This window comes from Abrus precatorius, unplaced genomic scaffold (assembly GCF_003935025.1).
Source record: "Abrus precatorius isolate BTA unplaced genomic scaffold, Abrus_2018 Scaffold8, whole genome shotgun sequence".
Taxonomy (NCBI): Eukaryota; Viridiplantae; Streptophyta; class Magnoliopsida; order Fabales; family Fabaceae; genus Abrus; species Abrus precatorius.
Window position 1 is genome coordinate 26600738 of NW_020874428.1, and position 19720 is coordinate 26620457.

Genomic DNA, 19720 nt, shown 5'->3' on the forward strand with positions numbered 1-19720 from the left:
ATTCGTTACATAACAATTTACTTTCAAATGTTTAAAATCAACTCTAAGAATTTATATTAATAAAATTTAATTTTTTTATAATAATTCCTGCAAACAAAGTTAATATTCAATTAGGATAATATTAAAATTTTGATTCTCTTCCTAGTTTTGTTTTATATAATTTTAAGTTCAATGTAATTATTCTTTTTTTTATATTTAAAATTTAAAATAAGATATGTTTGGTAAAATATAATTATACTTTAATTAAATGTAAGAGAATTTCTTGTAAGGTATCGTTAAAGAAATTAAAAAATATGTTTTTATTAAAAATGTCTAAAATAGTTAAAAACTTTAAAACACTGTATTAATAATATTTGTTGGTAAAAAATATTTTAAATTCTTTAAATACATTTTAAAAAATAAATTGAAATTTGTTAATAAATAAAATATTAACCTCAATATTTAAAAATGAATCTAAGCAACTAATAATAGGATATTTTATTAAAAATATTTTACATTTGTATGATTTAAATATTATAAATATCTTTTTAATAAAATCATTATTATTTTTTTATGATTATACTATGTCAATTTATTTAACAAAATTATTTATCAATTCAAAAACATTTTAAACTAAAATTTAAAGCAATTGTAGACACATTTTTTCCTCCAATCGCGTCGTTTATGCCATGTCAGATTTGAACGCAGGAAATACAGACCGCCATGAATTTCCAGAAATGAATTTAAGGCCGGCCACTAAGATTTATAATGCATTCGCCACGGACGCATATATAATATTTTAACCTCTTAAACAAAATTAGAAAAATTAAATACCCGTTTTGGAATATTTTAGTGCAGAGAACTGAATTTGTGATCTTCCACTACCATAGGAATTAGGAAGCATCGTTTCATCAGCATAAGCTTCAACTTGTTCTTCTTCTATCTACTCGTCTGTAGTGTAGAGTACAAATACTGGAAACTCTACTCTTCTTCAGCTATGATCACTCGCTATTATTCTCTTCTTAACGCTTCAATCCTCACCTCTCTTCATAGATAGAAAGCGCGTGGCTTAACGTGCTCACCCTGGGCGTAGGAAATGGACGAGCCCACTTTTGTGTCGAAAGCAAGGATCGCCTTCCATTCCGCGGCTGCGAAAGCGGAGCGTGTTCTCATGGACTTCAAATCTGATCGAGGTTCTCCTCACGCCACATCATAACCAATCTCTTTCATTTCCTATTTATAATTTCATTTTCGTTTCATTTTAAATGGATGTGCTTTTCTCTTTTCTTTTATCTTCCTTTTTTCGGGGAGATTTTTAAAAAATAAAATAAAATTATAATAATTGTTTTCGGAATGAGCATTGACTCAATTTGTTGACCGGTGAAGAAGATCACGATAAGCGATCGCCCAGCAGCTTGACCAGGCAATCGGAAATTGAATCTCCTCACAACGAGAACGAGTCGAAGGTAATGGCGACGAGAGTGATTGTTATTTTTCCTGCATCGTTTTTTATTTTTTATTTCTTATTTTTCGAATTTGGAATTGGTAGCAACGTTTAATCCTACCAAGGTTGAATTGGTTTTTGTTTTGTTGCGTTTTTGGTTTTTTTGGTTTTTCCCTAATTTGTTGCGTTGGAGTGTGGTGTTAATGTACGCTCTTCCGGGAAATTAATTTGGTTGAGCAAACGAAAGTATATTTGTTTGTTTCGTTAGGATTAGGGTCTAATTAAAGGTTATATAATATGGGGGAAGGGAAATTCAGATTGCGGTGTTGAGATTGGATGGGTACAAATATTTTATTTAGTGAATCTAATGAACTCTGTTTCTTATTTGGTTTATTTCCTTGATGTCCTTCCTCAGAATTAATTCGGAATCCAAGCTAAGCATGGAGATGATTTACCTATTTTGTTCATAGTTAATTGTTACAATATTGCGGGAGTCTTGCAAAGTGGAAAAGTTATAATCCAAAGTGTGTTCTGGCGTAAAGATGATTAATATATATTTCTTATGTTTGTTTGTGTTTATGTTTAGGTATTTATTAAGCAACATTTGTTCTGTAGTGAGTTGTAATTACTTATGCAGTTGGTCTTTGTATTGGTATGGTGCAGCTTCGCAGTGAATTGAAGCATATAAAGTGGAGGCCTCCACATATAGGAATAAAGCAGGATTGGCAAGATAGAATTAAGAACATTCGGATAGGGAGAAAAGAAGTTGAAAATCAAAATACAGATAAAGTTGGGGATGCAAACATGGCAATTCATTTTTATGATGAAAATTTGTACATTCTGAATATGAAGAATGATCTTGAGGCCAAGGTAAGAAAATCTTGAGCATTTTAACTCAACGATTTATCTTCCAATTGTACACAGATAATTGAAGTTTCTAGACCAGGCAGTTATGCCAGGATATTAGCAAAATCTGATAATGTATGCCGACCATGAACATATTGTATTTCAAAATAGTCCATGTCAGACTGTGTCATGTCATCAGTCATCATCTTTGACTACTAAGTTAATATGAAAGAGAGAAATGCATGGTATGCCTGTGACGAATTGGTAATGCCTTCTTATTAAGAATCTCATGGTTTGTCTGTGATGCAACTGGGATTTTCTTATTGATTTCTCAATTCAATTATGCACAAATGGGTATAGGTTGCTGTAATGATATATGAATGAAAACTTTGATTCAGGCTTCGGATACAATTCCCTCAGTTGAAGGCCTAACTGATGCAACTAAACATCCCATTCCTCCGTCATCTGTGCTGAAACAATTGGCAATAGCTGTCGAGTAAGTTGTGATTGTTTTTGCACATTTTTCCTTTTGTTGCCTCTTTTTCTGGTTGCTTTCTGTAAACTACTCAAAGGTTCTATACTTCTATTTAATGTTATCACATTCTATATCTTTGGTTTCTAAATTCCCTGTCTCTATTTAGCACTTATTTGTTGAAAGCAATGCAAGTTTTTATAGTTCAACAACATCAGAATCTTGTTCTATCATTCAGAAAGATTTTCAGCTCAACAAAACATCTAGCCCCTCCCTTAAAATTTTTGGACCTTTTGACTAGGGCTGGAAGTAAAACAAAGTCGATGAAAGATTTTCTAGCTTCATCAGCAGGTTCTTCGCCTGCCAAAGAGAGGGCAGGCTTAAGTCTCTCTGCTGTTAGGGCTTTAGTGCTGCGTGAAAAGGCGGACAAACTTACCTCTGAGTTTAGTAGCGATGAAAGAGTTGTACATTTGATTAATACTCTGTTTGATCCAGGTATGTGAATTATAGGTGGCTTGCTGAGGACATAATTATGTTAGAGAACCTTTTTATGCTTGTCTTTTTCTCTTACAAATTATCCCATGATGATCTTTCACTTTCGTTGTAATATTTGCAAGATATTCGCAGAGGGAGATTTCCTTAGAAGGAAGATCAACTCTAATCCAGAGGAAACTGCCATGACATCTTTGCCAAGAGATATTCATGGTTCTCCTCCCGAAAGCCTTGTTGTTAAGCTAGCTGAAATCATTGGAAACTACAAGTCTCTTCGAAAAATGGCACTTTTCTGGCACAGAGTTGTTGCTGAAGTATGTGTAACTTGAGAAGAACTTCTACTTCTGATATCACATAAACACCTTATTAATAGCCTTGAAATCTTGATTTACTTTACAGTTTTACGCTAGTGATCATGTTTGCTACTATATATAAACTATTATCTCAAGGAACCGTCTGTTTAAAGTGCTTACAATCTTAGTAATAGAGTGAATCATCATTACTAGATTAATAGCTTCATCTTAGATCATATCATTTGGACAATAAATTAAGAAGAAAGATGAATCAATGCCATATTGAGAAATGTTTTATTCTTGTCTTCTTGTTTTGATTTTAAGGGTGGAGTACGGATTCTTTCCCCTTCCTGTTATATTTTATTTAATTCCGTTCTAACTAAAAGAAGTCTGCATCCTGTTAACCTCCCCTTTCTTTTTGCAAAGAAATAAAGCAAGTGCAGAAAAGCAGCAAGTTTTTCATAGTGTGTTATTGGAAACTTGAAGGCTTTCATAAACAACTCAATCCTATGTATTCTGTAAAGTTGTTTGCCTTTATTTTTTTTTCTCTTACTTTTTTCTGCTCAAATCTGCTTGTCCATGAAAGAAAAGAAATAACTATATCTGGTTTAGCATCAAACTTAACTAGGATCAGTAATATTACTTTTCCTTCATAATTACCTGCTGAAGAAAAGTATTTTGAATTATTTATTTATTGATGCAGCTAAGAAAACATTGGTCTGAGGATCAACACTTGCCTGGAGTCCCCCAGCATGAGATTCCAGATCTGAAGTCATGTCTTCTGTATCAACAATTTCAAGTAATTAATTGTTGCATCTCTCGGAAAACGCTCCGTTTTATTGCCACTGAATCTCTAGACTCTATGATGATGCAAGCTAATTCAAACAGAAAAGAATCAACTGATTCTTATGGTGAAGCTCCTGCTACCCCTGTTCTATATGCTAGGGTAAATAGTGGGGAGCTTGTTCTTCGACTTGGTGCAGATTACCCAGCTGGAGATGTGACATTGTTGGAAACTGGCGAGCCTGTGTATTCTCCCGTTACCCAGGTTTGATAAAATATTTATTTTTGCTATATAATTACAATTTAAACTTACTCTTATTACTCTCATGAGATCTTCAAAACCATTTTATGCAGGAAGGACCTTTGCTTACAGAAGATCTAATCAAGGAAACAGAGGAGTTTGTGCTGAGGACTGGGAGGTTTGTACGCTATCTGAGATTCATCTTTGATCCTGTCTGTTATCTTAAATCTAAATCCATTTATGGTATATATGCTGTACAAATCTCCATTTGCTGTTTTATATCACAAATCTTGTGATTAAATAACCAAGCTCATCTTGCTTCTTGGGCTCTTCAGTTCTCGTTAAATGTATTCCTTGAATTGTTTGGCATGATCTTACTTTAACCCATGAGTATTTCCTATTGATTCATATAAGGACCAAGGTCTGTGACTGTGAATCTGAAGCCTGAACTGTGACCTGTGTCTTCTTTGATCTGCTTTTTGAATAATTTCTGGAATTTGAATTGATGAACTAGTTGATCAACCAAGCTTTCACAGAATGCTATTTTGTAATACATTGATGATCATATATCTGTTTCTCATGTGGGTAATATGCAAATGCTAGCTCTATTTAACTGCATATGTGCATCGGTTATGTAATAGCTTATAGTTAGCATCAGTTATGCATTTCATGATTACTAACTTATCTTTTATGGTTAGTGTTGGTGCTGGGTGCTCGCAACTGCTCTCAGATATGCAGGCTTTCAAGGTCTGGCTCTCCCTTGGAGGGAACTTTTCTTACTGATATCTGAATGCTTTTTACTATTTTGAATGTGCCCAATGTTTTGGCTGAGCTAGTTGTTTCTTATCCTATTTTAGGCTGCAAATCCCGGGTGTATTTTGGAGGATTTTGTAAGATGGCACTCTCCTCCTGATTGGACAGATAATGAGGCAAGTATTGAGGATAGTGATTCTTTTGATGGGGGTGAGCCATTGTCTGCCAAAGGTCAGCTAAGTCGGAGAATGCAAAAAGAAGGTGTACTAACAGGCTTTTCCATCCTAGATTGATACTTAAATTCTGATGCAACCCAATTTTGTGGCCTTTTTTCTTGTCAATGGACTATCAGCGTCTGATATAATTGTGGATATTCTTTGCTTGAAACAAATCATATGGTAAAGTTTATGCAGATAGGTTAAACTTGAGTGATGTCTTAGTTTTATTATATAACACACGTAACATGCAAGAAAAATAGGAATTGTTGAGCACTTGTGTTCGATTTCATATTAGAGGACTTCTCTGAATTTCATCGCACATTGATGATAGGTAATTTGTGGCGTGAATTGTGGGAAACATCTAAACCAGTACCTGCTGTTAAGCAGGCACCTCTCTTTGATGAAGATTTGGCAGTGTAAGTCCAAATAAACATTTTTTATATTAGTTGTTATATAACCCCCTCCCCCTTCCCCCATTCCATCCCTTGAATCTCATGTTACATTCGTTTATAGGGAGGGCATCCTCAATGAATTTGAGGACATCAATCCTTCTGAGCTTTTTGGACAGCTGTTTGTTTCTTTAGTAAGTTCTTTATTTTATCTCTATCGCATTAGTTACTTTTGTTGAGTATAAATAGTTGTCATTTGTCATTACATAATGGATATATAAAGTATTAATATCAGTACTCATATATTGAGTACATTATTTTTGTTTAAAAATTATATTTACTTGTTTATTTCTTGGAGTCTGGTGACTGAATCTATAAAGCAGATTGTAGAATATAGTGTAGACTGAAGTCCATGAAGGTGCTGATCAAGAGCTAAACAGTATTCCTGTAAAGTAGGTCACAGGAGAGAATGTATAGCTATCTAAGCATTTATGTGATCTTAGATTATTGAGTAAACCCCTATTCTAATTCTTAAAATTGTAAGTGTTTATTAATTTATAGTGTTATTGTTAAAAATATGGTGTTTTAGTTTTAGGTGTAGAGTGAGAGAAAAGAAATTGAAACCTGCCTCTAATATAAGGCAACTTGTTGTCTATACTGGTGGTTGAAAGAACCTTAGATAAAAATATTACCTGTAATGTCGGTCGCCTGAGTGAATGTATTGCTCTCTGGCCATTTTATGAAAGCACAGAATGATGAGGCTGGGATTCCAATTGATCATGTCCGCAAGTCCATTCATAAAACCTTCCTAAAGCTCTAATATACAAGGCAGCAACATATTATCTATGCTGGATTTGAAAGAATTTTAGATAGCACAATATTACTCTTTTAACATATGCATGCTTGCACTTTTGCATTCCAGACATTCCTGTGAATCCATTATCAATAGGACAATAGTGTGTATGGTAGAACATGCTTCTTAGAGTGATTTCTGAGGCACTCACTAATATGATAAGCAAACAATACTCATCTCCTCTGCTTGATTAGGAATTATATGTTCTTTCAAATGTAAGAGCATATGCGTTAGTGCTCTGTTGAAAACAGAAATTTATTGCCCATCTGTGAGGAATCTTGAAAAGTGACCTTGTGGAAAAGTGACTTTATGACTTAAATTTTCTTAAGGAATCTTAGAAATAGTTGCAAAGTCAGGGCAGATATTTTGGATAAATTATCCAGTTAAAGTGATTGGACATTTCACAAGAAGCATATCATGCATTTTTAAGTTCTCCCTGATCTACTATTAATGCTTATTTCACTTGATAAAAATGCCCATCTTTATCCCTAATTTGTGTCGATATTTTTAATAAAAAAGTAACACTTCTAATGCATTTGTTAGTATAAATACTTCAATTTTTGGGTTTTGACCAGGTTTGAACTGTATTAGCATTAGTCAGATGTCCATTGTGATGTGTGGGTCCAAGATCAAAATTTATATGTTTTGAAAAAGAGAGAAGGAAAACAAGAAAAGTGTACAAAGTACAAACATACATATCATCTGCCAGTATGAATTTAAAAGAGAGGAAATGGTATTACTTTTAATATTTTTCTGTGTAAAGAGGGGGAGGGCTTTCTTCGTTACATAGGACTAATAACCTGTGTAAATCAAAGAAGAGTGATATAGCCCTCACTGGAATCATTGTACTGTTTATTAAATACCATATTTAAATATAGTCTTCCTTTTTCCCTACAGAAGAAAATGTATAGTAAACATTTAATAAGACATTGTTTCTGATCAAAATTAAAATACAGACTTCAATAGCTTTGGCTGTTAAAGTTTTATGAAGATTATAGCATTTGCTCTTTTGTTTCACCGATTTTTGTTGAAAGAATTATAATTGTTCTTAGTTTTAATTATTTTAGATTTTTTATAACTACATAAGGTTTTTTTTTTTTTCAAAAATATTGGCTAATTGATGAACTATCCTCATACATAATCCCGTAATTTTGTAAAGTTCTTTATGGAAGTTTAGCTTGTTCTTTCTTTCTTCTTTGAATGAGTGGATTAGATTTCATTGATATATTTCAATGCTTTTGGCATTTTTATGCCCTTCTAATCATAACCTTTGGTTTTAATTATATAGCTTGGTTTAGGATTTGCAATTGCTGAACCTATGCTGTCTAGAAATGGTGACTTCTCGAAGTTATTCTATGACTGCAAGGAGTACTTAGTTGCCACATGTCAAAGCAACAAATTAAATGAGAAAGTTGATGATCTTGTTCAGGTGCGTATTCTTAGACCAAGTAACTATGATGAAATTATATAGCATCTCCCCAAATCCTTGTGAAGCCCTTTATCTTGATTTATACCTTAATACAATGGTCAGTACGACAACACCCAGTGGAGAAAATTCTTGCTTTATCCACCTATTTGATGAGTCATTCCCTATATAAATAATAAATAAATAAATAAACTTATAAAACAGAGTCTTGAGAAGAAAAGGAACACTTCAGGACTATCACATTGACTGAAACTTATACCTTTATCAAAGCCCCCAGGAGGCCTGGACTATTTAATTTGCTTTTTTTTAGCATGCAAGCTCGTCGAGCAAGACAAACTACCCGTGAGCCCACGGGGATGAAAAATGTACTCTGGAAATGCAAATGATAATAATATTGGGTGTAGTTGATTGTTATCTGCAACTATTTTATAATAATATTATTCAATAGAGAATTAAATGGTCACGTCCCCGTGAAGGTATATGAAACAGTGGAGACAATGTTACTGAATCCCGACGAAGCACAAAAGATGATTAAGCAGACAGAAGAATTAACTATGATTACTGGTGAACCAAAGAGCCGGTTTAAGAGCCTAAGCCTTATCTTTGGTGGCAAAGATAAACTGTTGAAAAAGTCTGCCTCAAAAGATCGGATATACGATGAAATAAAGCCTTGTCGGCAATCTATCAAGTTTCATTGACAGCTTCAAAGAATCCTCCCAAGTCTGAATGCTCATCCCCGTTTGAGAAACCTTCTCTAGAGACTGGTTGGAGAGTTGTTTAGACAAATTTCATCTTCACCGTTTTTAATTAAGGATAAGCAATATTTTTTTGAGTTCCCCCTCCCCCTGCAGATAACTGTAAATTTTCTTTATTCTTTTTCCAAATACTTGCTTGCTGAATTCTGTAGCAAATATTTCATTGGGAATTGAAGATATAGCATATTTGTTTTCTCTCCAGTTTGCCACCAGTTTTTTACCCCTTTTTTTGTATGTTATTCTTTATGGGGCGTGTGAAATAGGTAGAAGGAAGCGAAATGAAAAGAGAGGGAGAGGGAGGGAGAGAAATGTGATGAGAGATGTGATAGAAGTAAAAGAGATAAAAAAAAATGTAAGAGAAATATAAGAAAAAGTGGGTATGAAAAAAAAAATTCCTTTGTTCTTACAATCTACACTTGCATTCAATCGGGTGGTGTTGGGGTATTTTTCAGAATAACACTATCACTTGACAATTCTCTGTAGGAACCCTGATCCTATCATGGTTGACTGGCTACGATGTTCTTGATAAAACAAACAAATATATAAAATATATAATCTAATGGACATAAAATGACAGTTTTCATGCTTGCTTTCATTGATAGTTTTTGGTCTGAAAGTATCACTAATGATAAATTTTGTCAGTACAAAAAAATTACGTATATTTATCAAATTTCAATTTATCGTATGGTTAGTTTAGAGTCACAATCCCTAATAACTAAGTTAACTTTTATTGGATAAAGAGTATACTAATGCAATATTTACTTACGAAAATATTTGTTTATTAAGATAGAAATCCCGCCGAAGCAAGGGCAGGAACAATTTGGTTTCATGAAATTGTAATCGCTACCAAGTCTAGAATAGCTGATACCGTACGTAATAAGGGCCAACACAAATGACTCTGGGTAATGTTTTTGTAATCTGAAGGCAAACAAAAGACAAATTCAAACAACTATGCAGTATGGGTGAAGCATGGTAAGCTCAATTCTCACATTTTAGTAATCCTGTTTCTTCCTTGGCTGTAGCTGTCTATTCATCTTCTTCTGTTTCATCTCCATCATCAATTTCCTGGTCTTCGTTCGAGTTATCATATCCGAAAGACTTGGTAAGGAAACCTGGCACGACAAAATTCCCTACGAAGTACACTAATAGAAGCACAGCACTGCAAATAATGTACAAAGAATATTTGAGAAAAACTGTGTTATTAAAGTTTGCAGTAAGGTTAAGCTTAGTGTCAAATTGATATATTAAGGGAAAGAAAGAAATTGGACCTTATTGGAAGCAAGGTGGATATGTCACCGGATTTGGCTGGGGGGGTAATAGCATTAGCAACGACTACACAATGTGAGAGTGCCTTGGTACTCAATGAGCTTGCTGAAGGGAGGTGATGGCCCCGTGGAGGTTGGTGGGTGGTAGAAAGCCAAAATAATTGGGTCTTCTGCATGATATGATGTAGCTTGGGTTTGTGTTTTGCATGCAAGGAATGGGAAAGCAATGAAGATTGGAGCTGGATGCACCTCATGTGCTTGTTCACTTTGCTCTTTCAGGATGATTGTTTTGATTCACCGTGTTCCCCCAGCCAGCCCCTGTTTGCTTGGGATAATGTTTGGGAGGTTATATTTTAGTAAATATGTCATCCTTACAGTTTGGACATTTGTTGGGGACAGTTTTAGGGCCTTCCTTATTACTCCTACAATCTGAGGCCCAAGTTTTCGAATATCCATATTATTCAACATTTGAAATTTCTGTTGACCAAAAAACACATTTTTAAATTTCATCAACATTATACTACAAATTTAAATATAACAACAAAAATTATCACAATTTAACAATGCCTAGTTATTTATCAAAGCAAATATCAGTTGAATTGATAAAGTTCATTTTTAATACAAAATTATTGATAGCATTAGTTTAAAATGTTGATAGGATTTCGATTTCCAGTCACGTAAACGGGAATAATTGGAAAAATGCTCTTGTATTATTTTTAAAAAATTGTATAATTACAGTAGTCCCCGTTTTAAGAGCATACAAATTATAAATCTAAATTATGTAATTATACAAAAACAATAATTAGTAACTGATTAAATAAATATTTTAAAAGATTTAAAATTTTAACTATTTAAATGAAATTTAATCATTTATATTTATTTTAAAAAAATTCAATATCTTAAAGATAATGATCATTAAAAATATTATTTATACAAACTTACCATAATTTCTAAAAAAATAATATTTTCTAAAAAAATAACAGAATCTTTGATATTTTAACAATATTATTTTTAATTTTTTATAATAACAAAATATTTTCACCTTAATTATTCCTTATTACATATTCAAATGCGAGGAAAATAATTTTTCTTATAATAGGAAAAAAAATATTTAAAAGATGCGGTGTTTGACCTTGAAAATATACAAGACAATAACGAAAAAATAGGGAAACTAGACATTAGAAAAGCAATGATAGAGAGAGAAAAGTAAAATATATATTCCTGTTCAGAATTCGTAGGCGGCGATCTCCTCTGTCTCCGTTCCACCATCAACCCTACCTTTCGATCTGCGTTTCGCACTCAGGTTCTTCTCTCTTCACTCTCTCTTTTTCCATCGTTCCTTCTATCCTCTCAGTTTCACTCTCTGGTTCATGATGAACTTGCATTCCTATTATTTCCCAGCATATTTTTTAAATCTGCATCTAGAACACTTGAATCAGGTGGATTCATCAGAATTACTGTATTGTTGTTATTATTATTGTTGTTTTGAAGAGAAATAGATCGGTGGCGTTACCTATGCATGCATTTTCTGTTATTTCTCGGTGTAGTATTACTGAAATTGTTATCTGTTGAATTAGGTCTGAATTTGGAAAGAAGAGATACCTACCAGCTTGATCATGTTTGGCGTCATAAGGCGAAGGGTTGCTTCTGGCAACCCATCTCCTTTGGTGAGAGCTTGGTCTTACTAATCATTTATGATGAATTTTGAATTTGAATGTGCGTGTTTTGATTAATGGATTAGAGTTAAGTTTAAGGGAGCCTCAATTCTGCTTTACTCTTGTTTCAGTTTCTAGGTCAGTCAGTTCATAAGATCTGGTCTGGCCCATCAGTTCCTGCTAGAGTTTCTTCCATTTTGGAAAAAGAGGTAGTTTTCTTAATTTTCTGCACCCAACTTTCGTAATATGATTTTTTTCTTGTTATAACGTAGTTATGATTATCCAGCTGTTCAGTGCACTACCTGTGCAAAAAAAAAATTATTCTTGGGATATTTGTTTAGTGCACTACCTGTGCAAAAAAAATGTTCAATTACTGGGTCCTTGGTCGCAACTTCCTAATCTTGCTTAGTGGCTGTAATTGTTTCTTATGAAATTTCTTTCTTAAGCTGAAATAATTTTGATGGTTATATGGTGCATTTCATTTTCTAACTTTTTTAAGTTGAAAATAATGCATGCATCTATAAATTCTGGATTTTTCATCAGTTTGAAAAGAAATTGATCATGGTGTTTGGACTGACTGCTTAGTTTATAGACTAAACATATAAATTTCCTGGGATAATCTTCTTTAGTTTGGAGGATGTGTTATTATCTTTATTCCCTTTTACTCTCTCCTCTCTATTGAGCTCCTCCCTCTAAAATTGATTTCTTGAACCTACATGCTTTTGTCATTTATCTTTCTGCGATGAAGTGTTACCTATGGTCTTCATCGTTGTAGAGGCTTGCAATTTACTTATTAGTGATATACTTTGGAAGTTCTTACAACTATTTTTTATTATGTTTAACAGATTGCATTTCATTCAGGAGGATGTGGAAACCTCAGGAATTTCTGTCACATAACACCTGGTAATTTTGCTTATTTTTTTAATTGTTTAGGTGTGATTGACTTGAATGATTTCTGCAATTTTGTAATTTGTCATCAAATTTGTTGTTGTTGCAGGATGCTGGATTAATTCAAAGCCTATGAGGTTAGTGACACCATTTTCTAGTCCTAGGCTTTGTTTAAGTATTGCCTTAGTATTCTGTTTGTGTAAAAAAGGTTGGCTCAGAAATAGAAACACAAATTAGTAAGGGGCACTTGGTTAAAAAGTATTGGCTTTCCTTAATTTTTTCCTTGAAAATAACAAATACACCTGAAAGAGTGCTTGTAGTTACAGAAATGTTTAAAATAAGCTGGAGTCTGGAAACATAAGATCAAACACTCCAATCAGACCATGAAGTGTTAGAATTAGGTTCAAAGGTTTCATAAATTTTCTTATAGTTTAAATTAACAGCTACGATGAAAATAAAATTAAAAAATAGAAACATTTTCTGTTTCCCAATCAACCAGGATTTTCAAGGGGGGAAAAAGGAATGAGATGGTAATGAAAAAAGAGTGTACAAAAATGAAAAAAATGATTTTTTTTATAAGCTTAGTCCAGTCCTAAATCTTAGTTGTGACAAATTTGGTTTTAAGATTTAGTGATTCCCTTGCCTTTGTTCAGTTTTTCTAGTTGCAAGATTTACACTTCTTCTTATATGTTGCTATTGCTAGCTTATGCACATAAAACATTCATATCACATATTCATTTTCCTATAAAAACCAAGTATTTAAATTTTTTGGTGTTAATAAGGGCATTAGAAGTTACAGAGATATTAGTTGAAACAGCATTTTTAAAGGAAAAAAAGGAAGCATAAGAACTCAATGATGCACTATGCATTCTTCTAGTTTTGTATGTAGTCAATCTAACCCTGTTGATGGTTTTTTTACAGACAATTTGGGGTGCAGTAACAACAGATTTTTAATTAATGAGTGAATGCATAGTTATCAATAATGGGCTGTAGTGGTATTATAGTAGCGTGCTTTCAAATAGTTGCTACAGTTGCCACAATTGAGGCAAAAATAGTGGCCCTAGTGGCACTATAGGAGTGCTAAAGTGAAATTTTCTACAAGTAACCATTTTTGCACTGCAAACAATATTGTTGTGGGACATTTTTTCAGGGGCAACATTGATTTTTACATTCCCCTTTTCAGAACTTAAAAAATCCCTAATTGGATGTAGATCTTCACACTTCTGAGTCTATCTACCATGCAACACCTACACTTCAGCCAGAAACATCATTTTGTTTTTTTCTTTTACTTTTATTGATATTTTTTTGTATGTTTTGCTTAAGACCTATGAGCTTTTTATTTTTTATGATGAATATTTCATGAATTTTTAGGAATTTTTTTAAAAAATTTAGCATTTATATGTATATAGTATAATTTGTTTAATTGTATATACTATTTCTAAGTAGTGGTTATTCCATTATGTGCTATTTTGCTGTAGTACTTATGGGGTCAGTCGCTACACAATGCTATCCTAGATTGATAACTATGAATGACTAAATGGAAGGAGTTACTGTTCTGATCGTCAATGATACTGTTCTGATATTGCCTTATTGCTATGTAGGGAGCATTTTCATCAGGATGCTACCATGCAAACATGGAGGCGTCCATTTTCTTCAGAAAGTGGTGAGATATTGATATGCTTATCAATTTTCTAGCATTGAAGTTACTTCTATTATTGAAGTTTATTTTATTCATGAAGGATAACTGCACACAGCTTATCATAAAATGTTTTAAATCTTTGAAAGAGGATACAAAATCCATGGTTATGATAGAATATTGCATGTCTGTAATTTCTGAAATTACAGAATTATATTGTTTCTTTGAATTGTTTGAAAAGATGGAACACATGTAGGAAGATTCAGTATGGTTGCAAATGCAATGAGTGGCAATTCTTGGGGTCACTGATGTGATCATGGTTTTGTAATATCGTGTACATTCTAAATGACTAAATATTTTATTTGAAATTTTTCTTTTGTATTTTCTTTGCATTATGTGAATTTAGTTTATATGTAGGAATTGGTGAATGTTCTAAAATGCATTTTCAGTGTATCACTTTAGTGAAAGACTAGAGTCTAGGTTGTAATTGTAAGACCAAATTTAGTCTCCCTATGAAGGGTAATGTATTATTAATGTGACTTCCATTTCTCTGGCATTTATGTTGTTTAATTCACCTGTCTTTTTTTTGGGTTTTGATTGATAATATCTTTAAGATACCAAACGTTATTTATATTTGTGATAAAGGAGATACGGTTGATGTTGTGGTCCCTCCTTTGGCTGAATCTATTGCTGATGGAACTCTGGCAAAATTTTTGAAGAGTATGTTAACCAACTTATTGCTTATGTTTTCGTTTTCATCTGCTTAAATTGTTATTTTCAATGATTATTGGTGATTTGACTGTCATGTTTTGATGTATTGGGAGCAGGGCCTGGTGACAGAGTTAATGTTGATGAACCAATTGCTCAAATTGAAACAGATAAGGTGCTATATCAAAACAACATGCAAATGTTTTTAAGGACTTTGATGGGTATAATTAACGCTGTACCTTTTTCCTTATTCCTTAATTAGGTGACCATTGATGTTTCAAGTCCCGAGTCAGGTGTGATTGTGAAGGTACTATGAACTATTTCATAGGTTTGAATTGTTTTGAATTCCCCCAACCCCCAAATGATAAAAAGATTACTATTCTCTTTTTCTTTTATTAAATTTGGCTTGTGTGATCTATTTAATGATTTGCAGCTTCTAGCAAGTGAAGGGGATACTGTTGAGCCAGGTAACAAGATAGCAATCATTTCAAGGTCTGCTGATGCTACTCATGTTGCCCCATCTGAGACTACATCTGGGAAAGCTGCTCCTCAGTCTGAGAAAGCTGCTCCTCAGTCGACCCCTCAAAAGATTAGTGAGGAGAAGAAGGCAACCAGAGTTGAAGCTGCTCCTACTGCAGAGAAACCCAAAGCTCCTCCTGCTTCACGGAGCTCACCCACCGAGCCCCAGCTTCCCCCTAAGGAAAGAGAAAGACGAGTGAGTCTGTAATTTTGTGATTTTTATTCCTACCTGACTTATGTTTAGCAATCATGAATGTTCTTTTGATGTCTTCCTTCATTCTCAAAGGTTCCAATGACAAGGCTTCGGAAACGAGTTGCTACACGGTTGAAAGATTCCCAGAACACATTTGCTATGCTGACCACCTTCAATGAAGTTGATATGTAAGTTTTGTTGATTGTCAAATTTTAGCAGAAGCTTTGAACATTGTCTTGAGCTTTGGTTGTTTTTTTTATGTGTATAAATATTCCTAATTATACACTATTTGGTGATGGTCCTAATTGAATACACTACTCTAAATTTATGTATTATTGGAGAGTCACGGTGTTTCTGTTAATTTCATGGTCATTGTTAGATCCACAATACCTGTTATGTATTCCATCAAATTATTCATACCCTAGTGGATGCGCATTTCTTATTTTTGTTCTTTAGATGGAGCCGTGAGGCATTGCATACATACAGGTTGCTAGTTTGTATGTAATTTTGCATTATGCCGCTCTGCTAGTTTGTACATCATAACACCAGTATCATGGCATTGATGAAGGAATTCAATTATTATGTAGACAAAACATAATAGAAAAGGGTGACTCCATTTGTTTAATTATCGATTATTGATTGTGTTTCCTGTCATGTTTTTATATAGTGGATTACCTTTGTCACTCTCTCCTTGATTTTGCTGCTCTTAATGATAGGACTAATTTGATGAAGCTCCGTGCTGATTATAAGGATGCTTTTGTTGAAAAGCATGGAGTCAAATTGGGACTTATGTCTGGGTTTGTCAAAGTATGTTTTCAAATTAATGAAATTTAGACTAACTGGGCCATCTCTTTTTATTTCCTCATATATTTTATTTGGTCTCCATGTTAGGCTGCTGTCAATGCACTCCAGTATCAGCCAATCGTAAATGCTGTTATTGATGGGGATGATATTATATACAGAGATTATATTGATATCAGCATAGCTGTTGGTACCCCAAAGGTTTTTATCAGTCACCTTTACCTTGTCTCATTTACTTTGTTTTATTATGTAGAAAAATGGTTGCGGTTGAAATTTGGTAATGTACTCTTTTTGAAATTTAACCATTTCTGGTTGACTTCTGTCAATTACTGTCTTGGCTTGGTCAGCATGATTTTAAGGGTTGGATTACGGAGCTTATTAAAAAGTAATGAAGTATATATAAAAGAAAATTATCTATGTGCTTGTTGTGTTTGGCCAAATATCAACCTTCAATTGCTTTCACAGGGCCTTGTTGTGCCAGTTATCCGCAACGCTGATACCATGAACTTTGCTGATATAGAAAAGCAGATCAATGCTTTTGCAAAGAAGGCAAATGAAGGAACTTTATCAATTGATGAGATGGCTGGAGGCACTCTTACAATATCCAATGGTGGTGTTTATGGAAGCCTTTTGAGTACCCCTATCATCAACCCCCCCCAGGTTTGGAAGTTCTACTAAGTTAACGGTTATTATAATTTTTACTTTAATTTTTTAAAACATTCTTTGATATATTTAGCTTTAAAGTTGTTTCTCTTTCTTAATATGATAGTAGTTAATCATTTAATGCTTTCTTTCGTCAAAAGAATCCCACGGGTTATGTTTGATGACAAGAAGTGGAAACAAACAGGGACCTCTGAACATAACTATTTTTGTCACCAATAACTACTCAAAATGCTATTTGTTTCCACAGAAGGATCAGTGTAATTCAAAATATATATTCTGATCTAATCCCTGTGCTAGTAGTTGAATTTGGATAATTGTTTTTTAAATGATTCATAACAATTGTGAACAATTTGTACGATAAAATTTGAAACTATCATTTTGAAAGAAAACTCATGCAGTTATTGTTTTTGGCAGTCGGCAATCTTGGGTATGCATTCCATAGTGAGCCGTCCAATGGTTGTTGGAGGAAATATTGTCCCAAGGCCAATGATGTATGTTGCTCTAACATATGACCATAGAATAATTGATGGAAGAGAGGCAGTATTCTTCCTGCGACGCATCAAAGATATTGTGGAGGATCCTCGCAGGCTTCTGCTTGACATATGAAGTGAACCTCTGCTTTACTGGAGTAAATTAAAACCCAAAATTCAAATACCATAATGGGTACCCTTTTGTTTGTCTCTTGAATTGCGGCTGCCCGTAATTTTTAATTTGTAATGAGCAAACGATTTAGGATCCTATCCCAATTTCTGTCTTATATTAATTCGGTATACTTCTGTTTTTGCAACCCACTATTCCTCTCATTTAACATGAAGAGGGTCAGTTTTTGGCTCAGAAATTGTATGAAACGACTATAAACTTTATTGTAGGGATTGCCCCTGAAGTAATAATGCGATTTCTTTACTTGGTATTACTTTGTCGCGAACGAGGTTTTCAGATGCATCTTATCAATTGCTATCCTGAGTCAGATTGGATGCAAGGATGTGTAGATAATCATAAGGGATAAAAATGTAGCCAAATTTATTCGTGTGTAGATTGGATGCATCTTACACTGTCGTAATTAAATTACTGTTAGAATTCCTGTGTTCTTTGGTGCTACGTGCTAGGTGAAATGCAGTGTCATGCGTAGTTGATTCCTAGATTTTCTTTCTTTTTAATGGATCCAGTAGCGGTAGTTGTCTAGGCAGGTGCGAATTTTTGAACTCATGGGAGATCGAACTTCTACCTTTGCTGGTGCTGGAAAACACCAACACAAGTCATTGTTTAACGCTCTACTGTAAATGTGGATAATGCTATTTTCATCATTTTTATAAAATTTTTACAATTTATTTTTCTCTCTCAATCATATCACTTTATCTCACCTTTTCTCTTCTGCCTTATCTCTTGAATGCACTTAAAAATTTCTTATTTAAAAATATACGAGTGTAGATATTTAAATATCCATCCTTGTTAATTTTTATAAATAATTATTTAATCCCAATGATCGTGTCTCAAAAATTTATATAAAAAAAAGTATAAAAAATAAATAAAATTTTTTATAAGTTATAATTAATTTATATTTTCTTTTTTTAGAGGTTTCGAGAAACTCTCTTATTTAGTTTTTTTAAAATGTAAAGATATAATTTTATTTTTTTTTCACATAGATACTTCTGTGTAAGTTCATCTAGATTGCCTGTATCGAATCCGAGTTGGTTCTTACGGAGCCAATAAGGTTTGGTACTAGAGAAAAAAAAATAAATATGGTATCCCTTGCCACTCACAGGAACCGAAAAACTTCTGCATTTATGAGCCTCGACACGTAGCAATGGTTTCTTCCGAGGACGGAGAGTCCACGGTAAGATTTGCGAGGTTCCTCAAACCATAAGCCTCCAAGTTCCCACATTCCCATGGGGTGAAGCCACCCGCACTCTCGAAGGTGTCATGATTCTTGTTGGGTTTTCAGTTCTTGGGGACCCTTTCACTCTTTCACTCTTTCTCTCCCTCATGATTTGCTTCCAATGGAAGCCAAATTGATTGAACTTGATCGGAAAATGTGTAGAACAAAGTCCTAGAAAGCAGACCAGCAGAGTTGGATGAAGTTCTTCATGAAGGAGAGTGAAAGATACGAGCTTGAGCATGTGGGTTTTCTTTCCCTGTGGTTGTCAAGGTTTGTGTTTCCCTCTCTTCCTGACCACAACCCAGGAACGCGTGTTTTCCCGGTGGCACAAATTGAACTCACATGAAGCTAGTGTCTCATTCGTTTTTCCTACTTTGAAATCAGGTGATAGTTTTCAGTGGCGTCCTTTTGCTGCTGATTTGAAAATTTGGTGCTTTGTGTCCCATTAGAAAGACAATGAACAGTTTGTTGTTGATGGTTCAAATTCAGTGGAGTTAAGGTCATTTGAATTGTGTTTGTGTTCGGATGATCTTGTGGGTTTACAATGTGTTGAGAAGTATATGCCATACCGG

The 19720-nt window shown here is 33.8% G+C and overlaps 3 protein-coding genes across 6 annotated transcripts; 2 read left to right on the plus strand and 1 right to left on the minus strand.

Moving 5' to 3' along the window:
• Positions 1–777: 777 nt before the first annotated feature.
• On the plus strand, positions 778–9141 carry LOC113848554 (rab3 GTPase-activating protein catalytic subunit-like). Of its 3 annotated transcripts, none has more exons than XM_027478165.1 (14): positions 778–1172; positions 1369–1445; positions 2087–2293; positions 2668–2765; positions 3043–3236; positions 3369–3547; positions 4230–4574; positions 4664–4728; positions 5249–5297; positions 5408–5564; positions 5853–5937; positions 6035–6104; positions 8052–8192; positions 8666–9141. In XM_027478165.1, exons 1-14 carry the CDS (start codon positions 1076–1078, stop codon positions 8885–8887), a joined length of 1986 nt encoding a protein of 661 aa, XP_027333966.1. In that variant the 5' UTR covers positions 778–1075; the 3' UTR covers positions 8888–9141. The 3 variants fall into 3 exon arrangements, with proteins under 3 accessions (XP_027333966.1, XP_027333965.1, XP_027333967.1); XM_027478164.1 differs by having other exon boundaries at positions 1366–1445; positions 8666–9072; XM_027478166.1 differs by lacking the exon at positions 8666–9141 and adding an exon at positions 6294–6362 and having other exon boundaries at positions 1366–1445; positions 8052–8175.
• A 583-nt stretch (positions 9142–9724) lies between these two features.
• On the minus strand, positions 9725–10559 carry LOC113848555. Its single transcript, XM_027478167.1, has 2 exons — positions 10213–10559; positions 9725–10103 (listed from the first exon to the last, which is right to left on the minus strand). Exons 1-2 carry the CDS (start codon positions 10461–10463, stop codon positions 9971–9973), a joined length of 384 nt encoding a protein of 127 aa, XP_027333968.1. The 5' UTR covers positions 10464–10559; the 3' UTR covers positions 9725–9970.
• Positions 10560–11350: 791 nt separating this feature from the next.
• LOC113846339 (dihydrolipoyllysine-residue succinyltransferase component of 2-oxoglutarate dehydrogenase complex 2, mitochondrial-like) lies at positions 11351–18180 on the plus strand. 2 transcript variants are annotated; one of them, XM_027474470.1, is made up of 15 exons: positions 11351–11512; positions 11787–11876; positions 11996–12073; positions 12710–12767; positions 12862–12889; positions 14354–14415; positions 15034–15108; positions 15216–15271; positions 15359–15403; positions 15530–15811; positions 15902–15996; positions 16525–16615; positions 16700–16810; positions 17075–17269; positions 17687–18180. In XM_027474470.1, exons 2-15 carry the CDS (start codon positions 11826–11828, stop codon positions 17876–17878), a joined length of 1419 nt encoding a protein of 472 aa, XP_027330271.1. In that variant the 5' UTR covers positions 11351–11512; positions 11787–11825; the 3' UTR covers positions 17879–18180. The 2 variants fall into 2 exon arrangements, with proteins under 2 accessions (XP_027330271.1, XP_027330272.1); XM_027474471.1 differs by lacking the exon at positions 11351–11512 and having other exon boundaries at positions 11826–11849; positions 17687–18179.
• Positions 18181–19720: the final 1540 nt, after the last annotated feature.

Coding starts and splice junctions, on each gene's coding strand:
- LOC113848554 (XM_027478164.1), top strand. CDS start 1,076: ATGGACGAGCCCACTTTTGTGTCGAAAGCAAGGATCGCCTTCCATTCC. Junction 1,446..2,086: donor ACAACGAGAACGAGTCGAAG/GTAATGGCGACG, acceptor GGTATGGTGCAG/CTTCGCAGTGAATTGAAGCA. Junction 4,575..4,663: donor TGTATTCTCCCGTTACCCAG/GTTTGATAAAAT, acceptor CATTTTATGCAG/GAAGGACCTTTGCTTACAGA.
- LOC113846339 (XM_027474470.1), top strand. CDS start 11,826: ATGTTTGGCGTCATAAGGCGAAGGGTTGCTTCTGGCAACCCATCTCCT. Junction 11,877..11,995: donor CTGGCAACCCATCTCCTTTG/GTGAGAGCTTGG, acceptor CTCTTGTTTCAG/TTTCTAGGTCAGTCAGTTCA. Junction 16,616..16,699: donor TTATGTCTGGGTTTGTCAAA/GTATGTTTTCAA, acceptor TCTCCATGTTAG/GCTGCTGTCAATGCACTCCA.
- LOC113848555 (XM_027478167.1), bottom strand. CDS start 10,463: ATGAGGTGCATCCAGCTCCAATCTTCATTGCTTTCCCATTCCTTGCAT. Junction 10,104..10,212: donor TCCACCTTGCTTCCAATAAG/GTCCAATTTCTT, acceptor CATTATTTGCAG/TGCTGTGCTTCTATTAGTGT.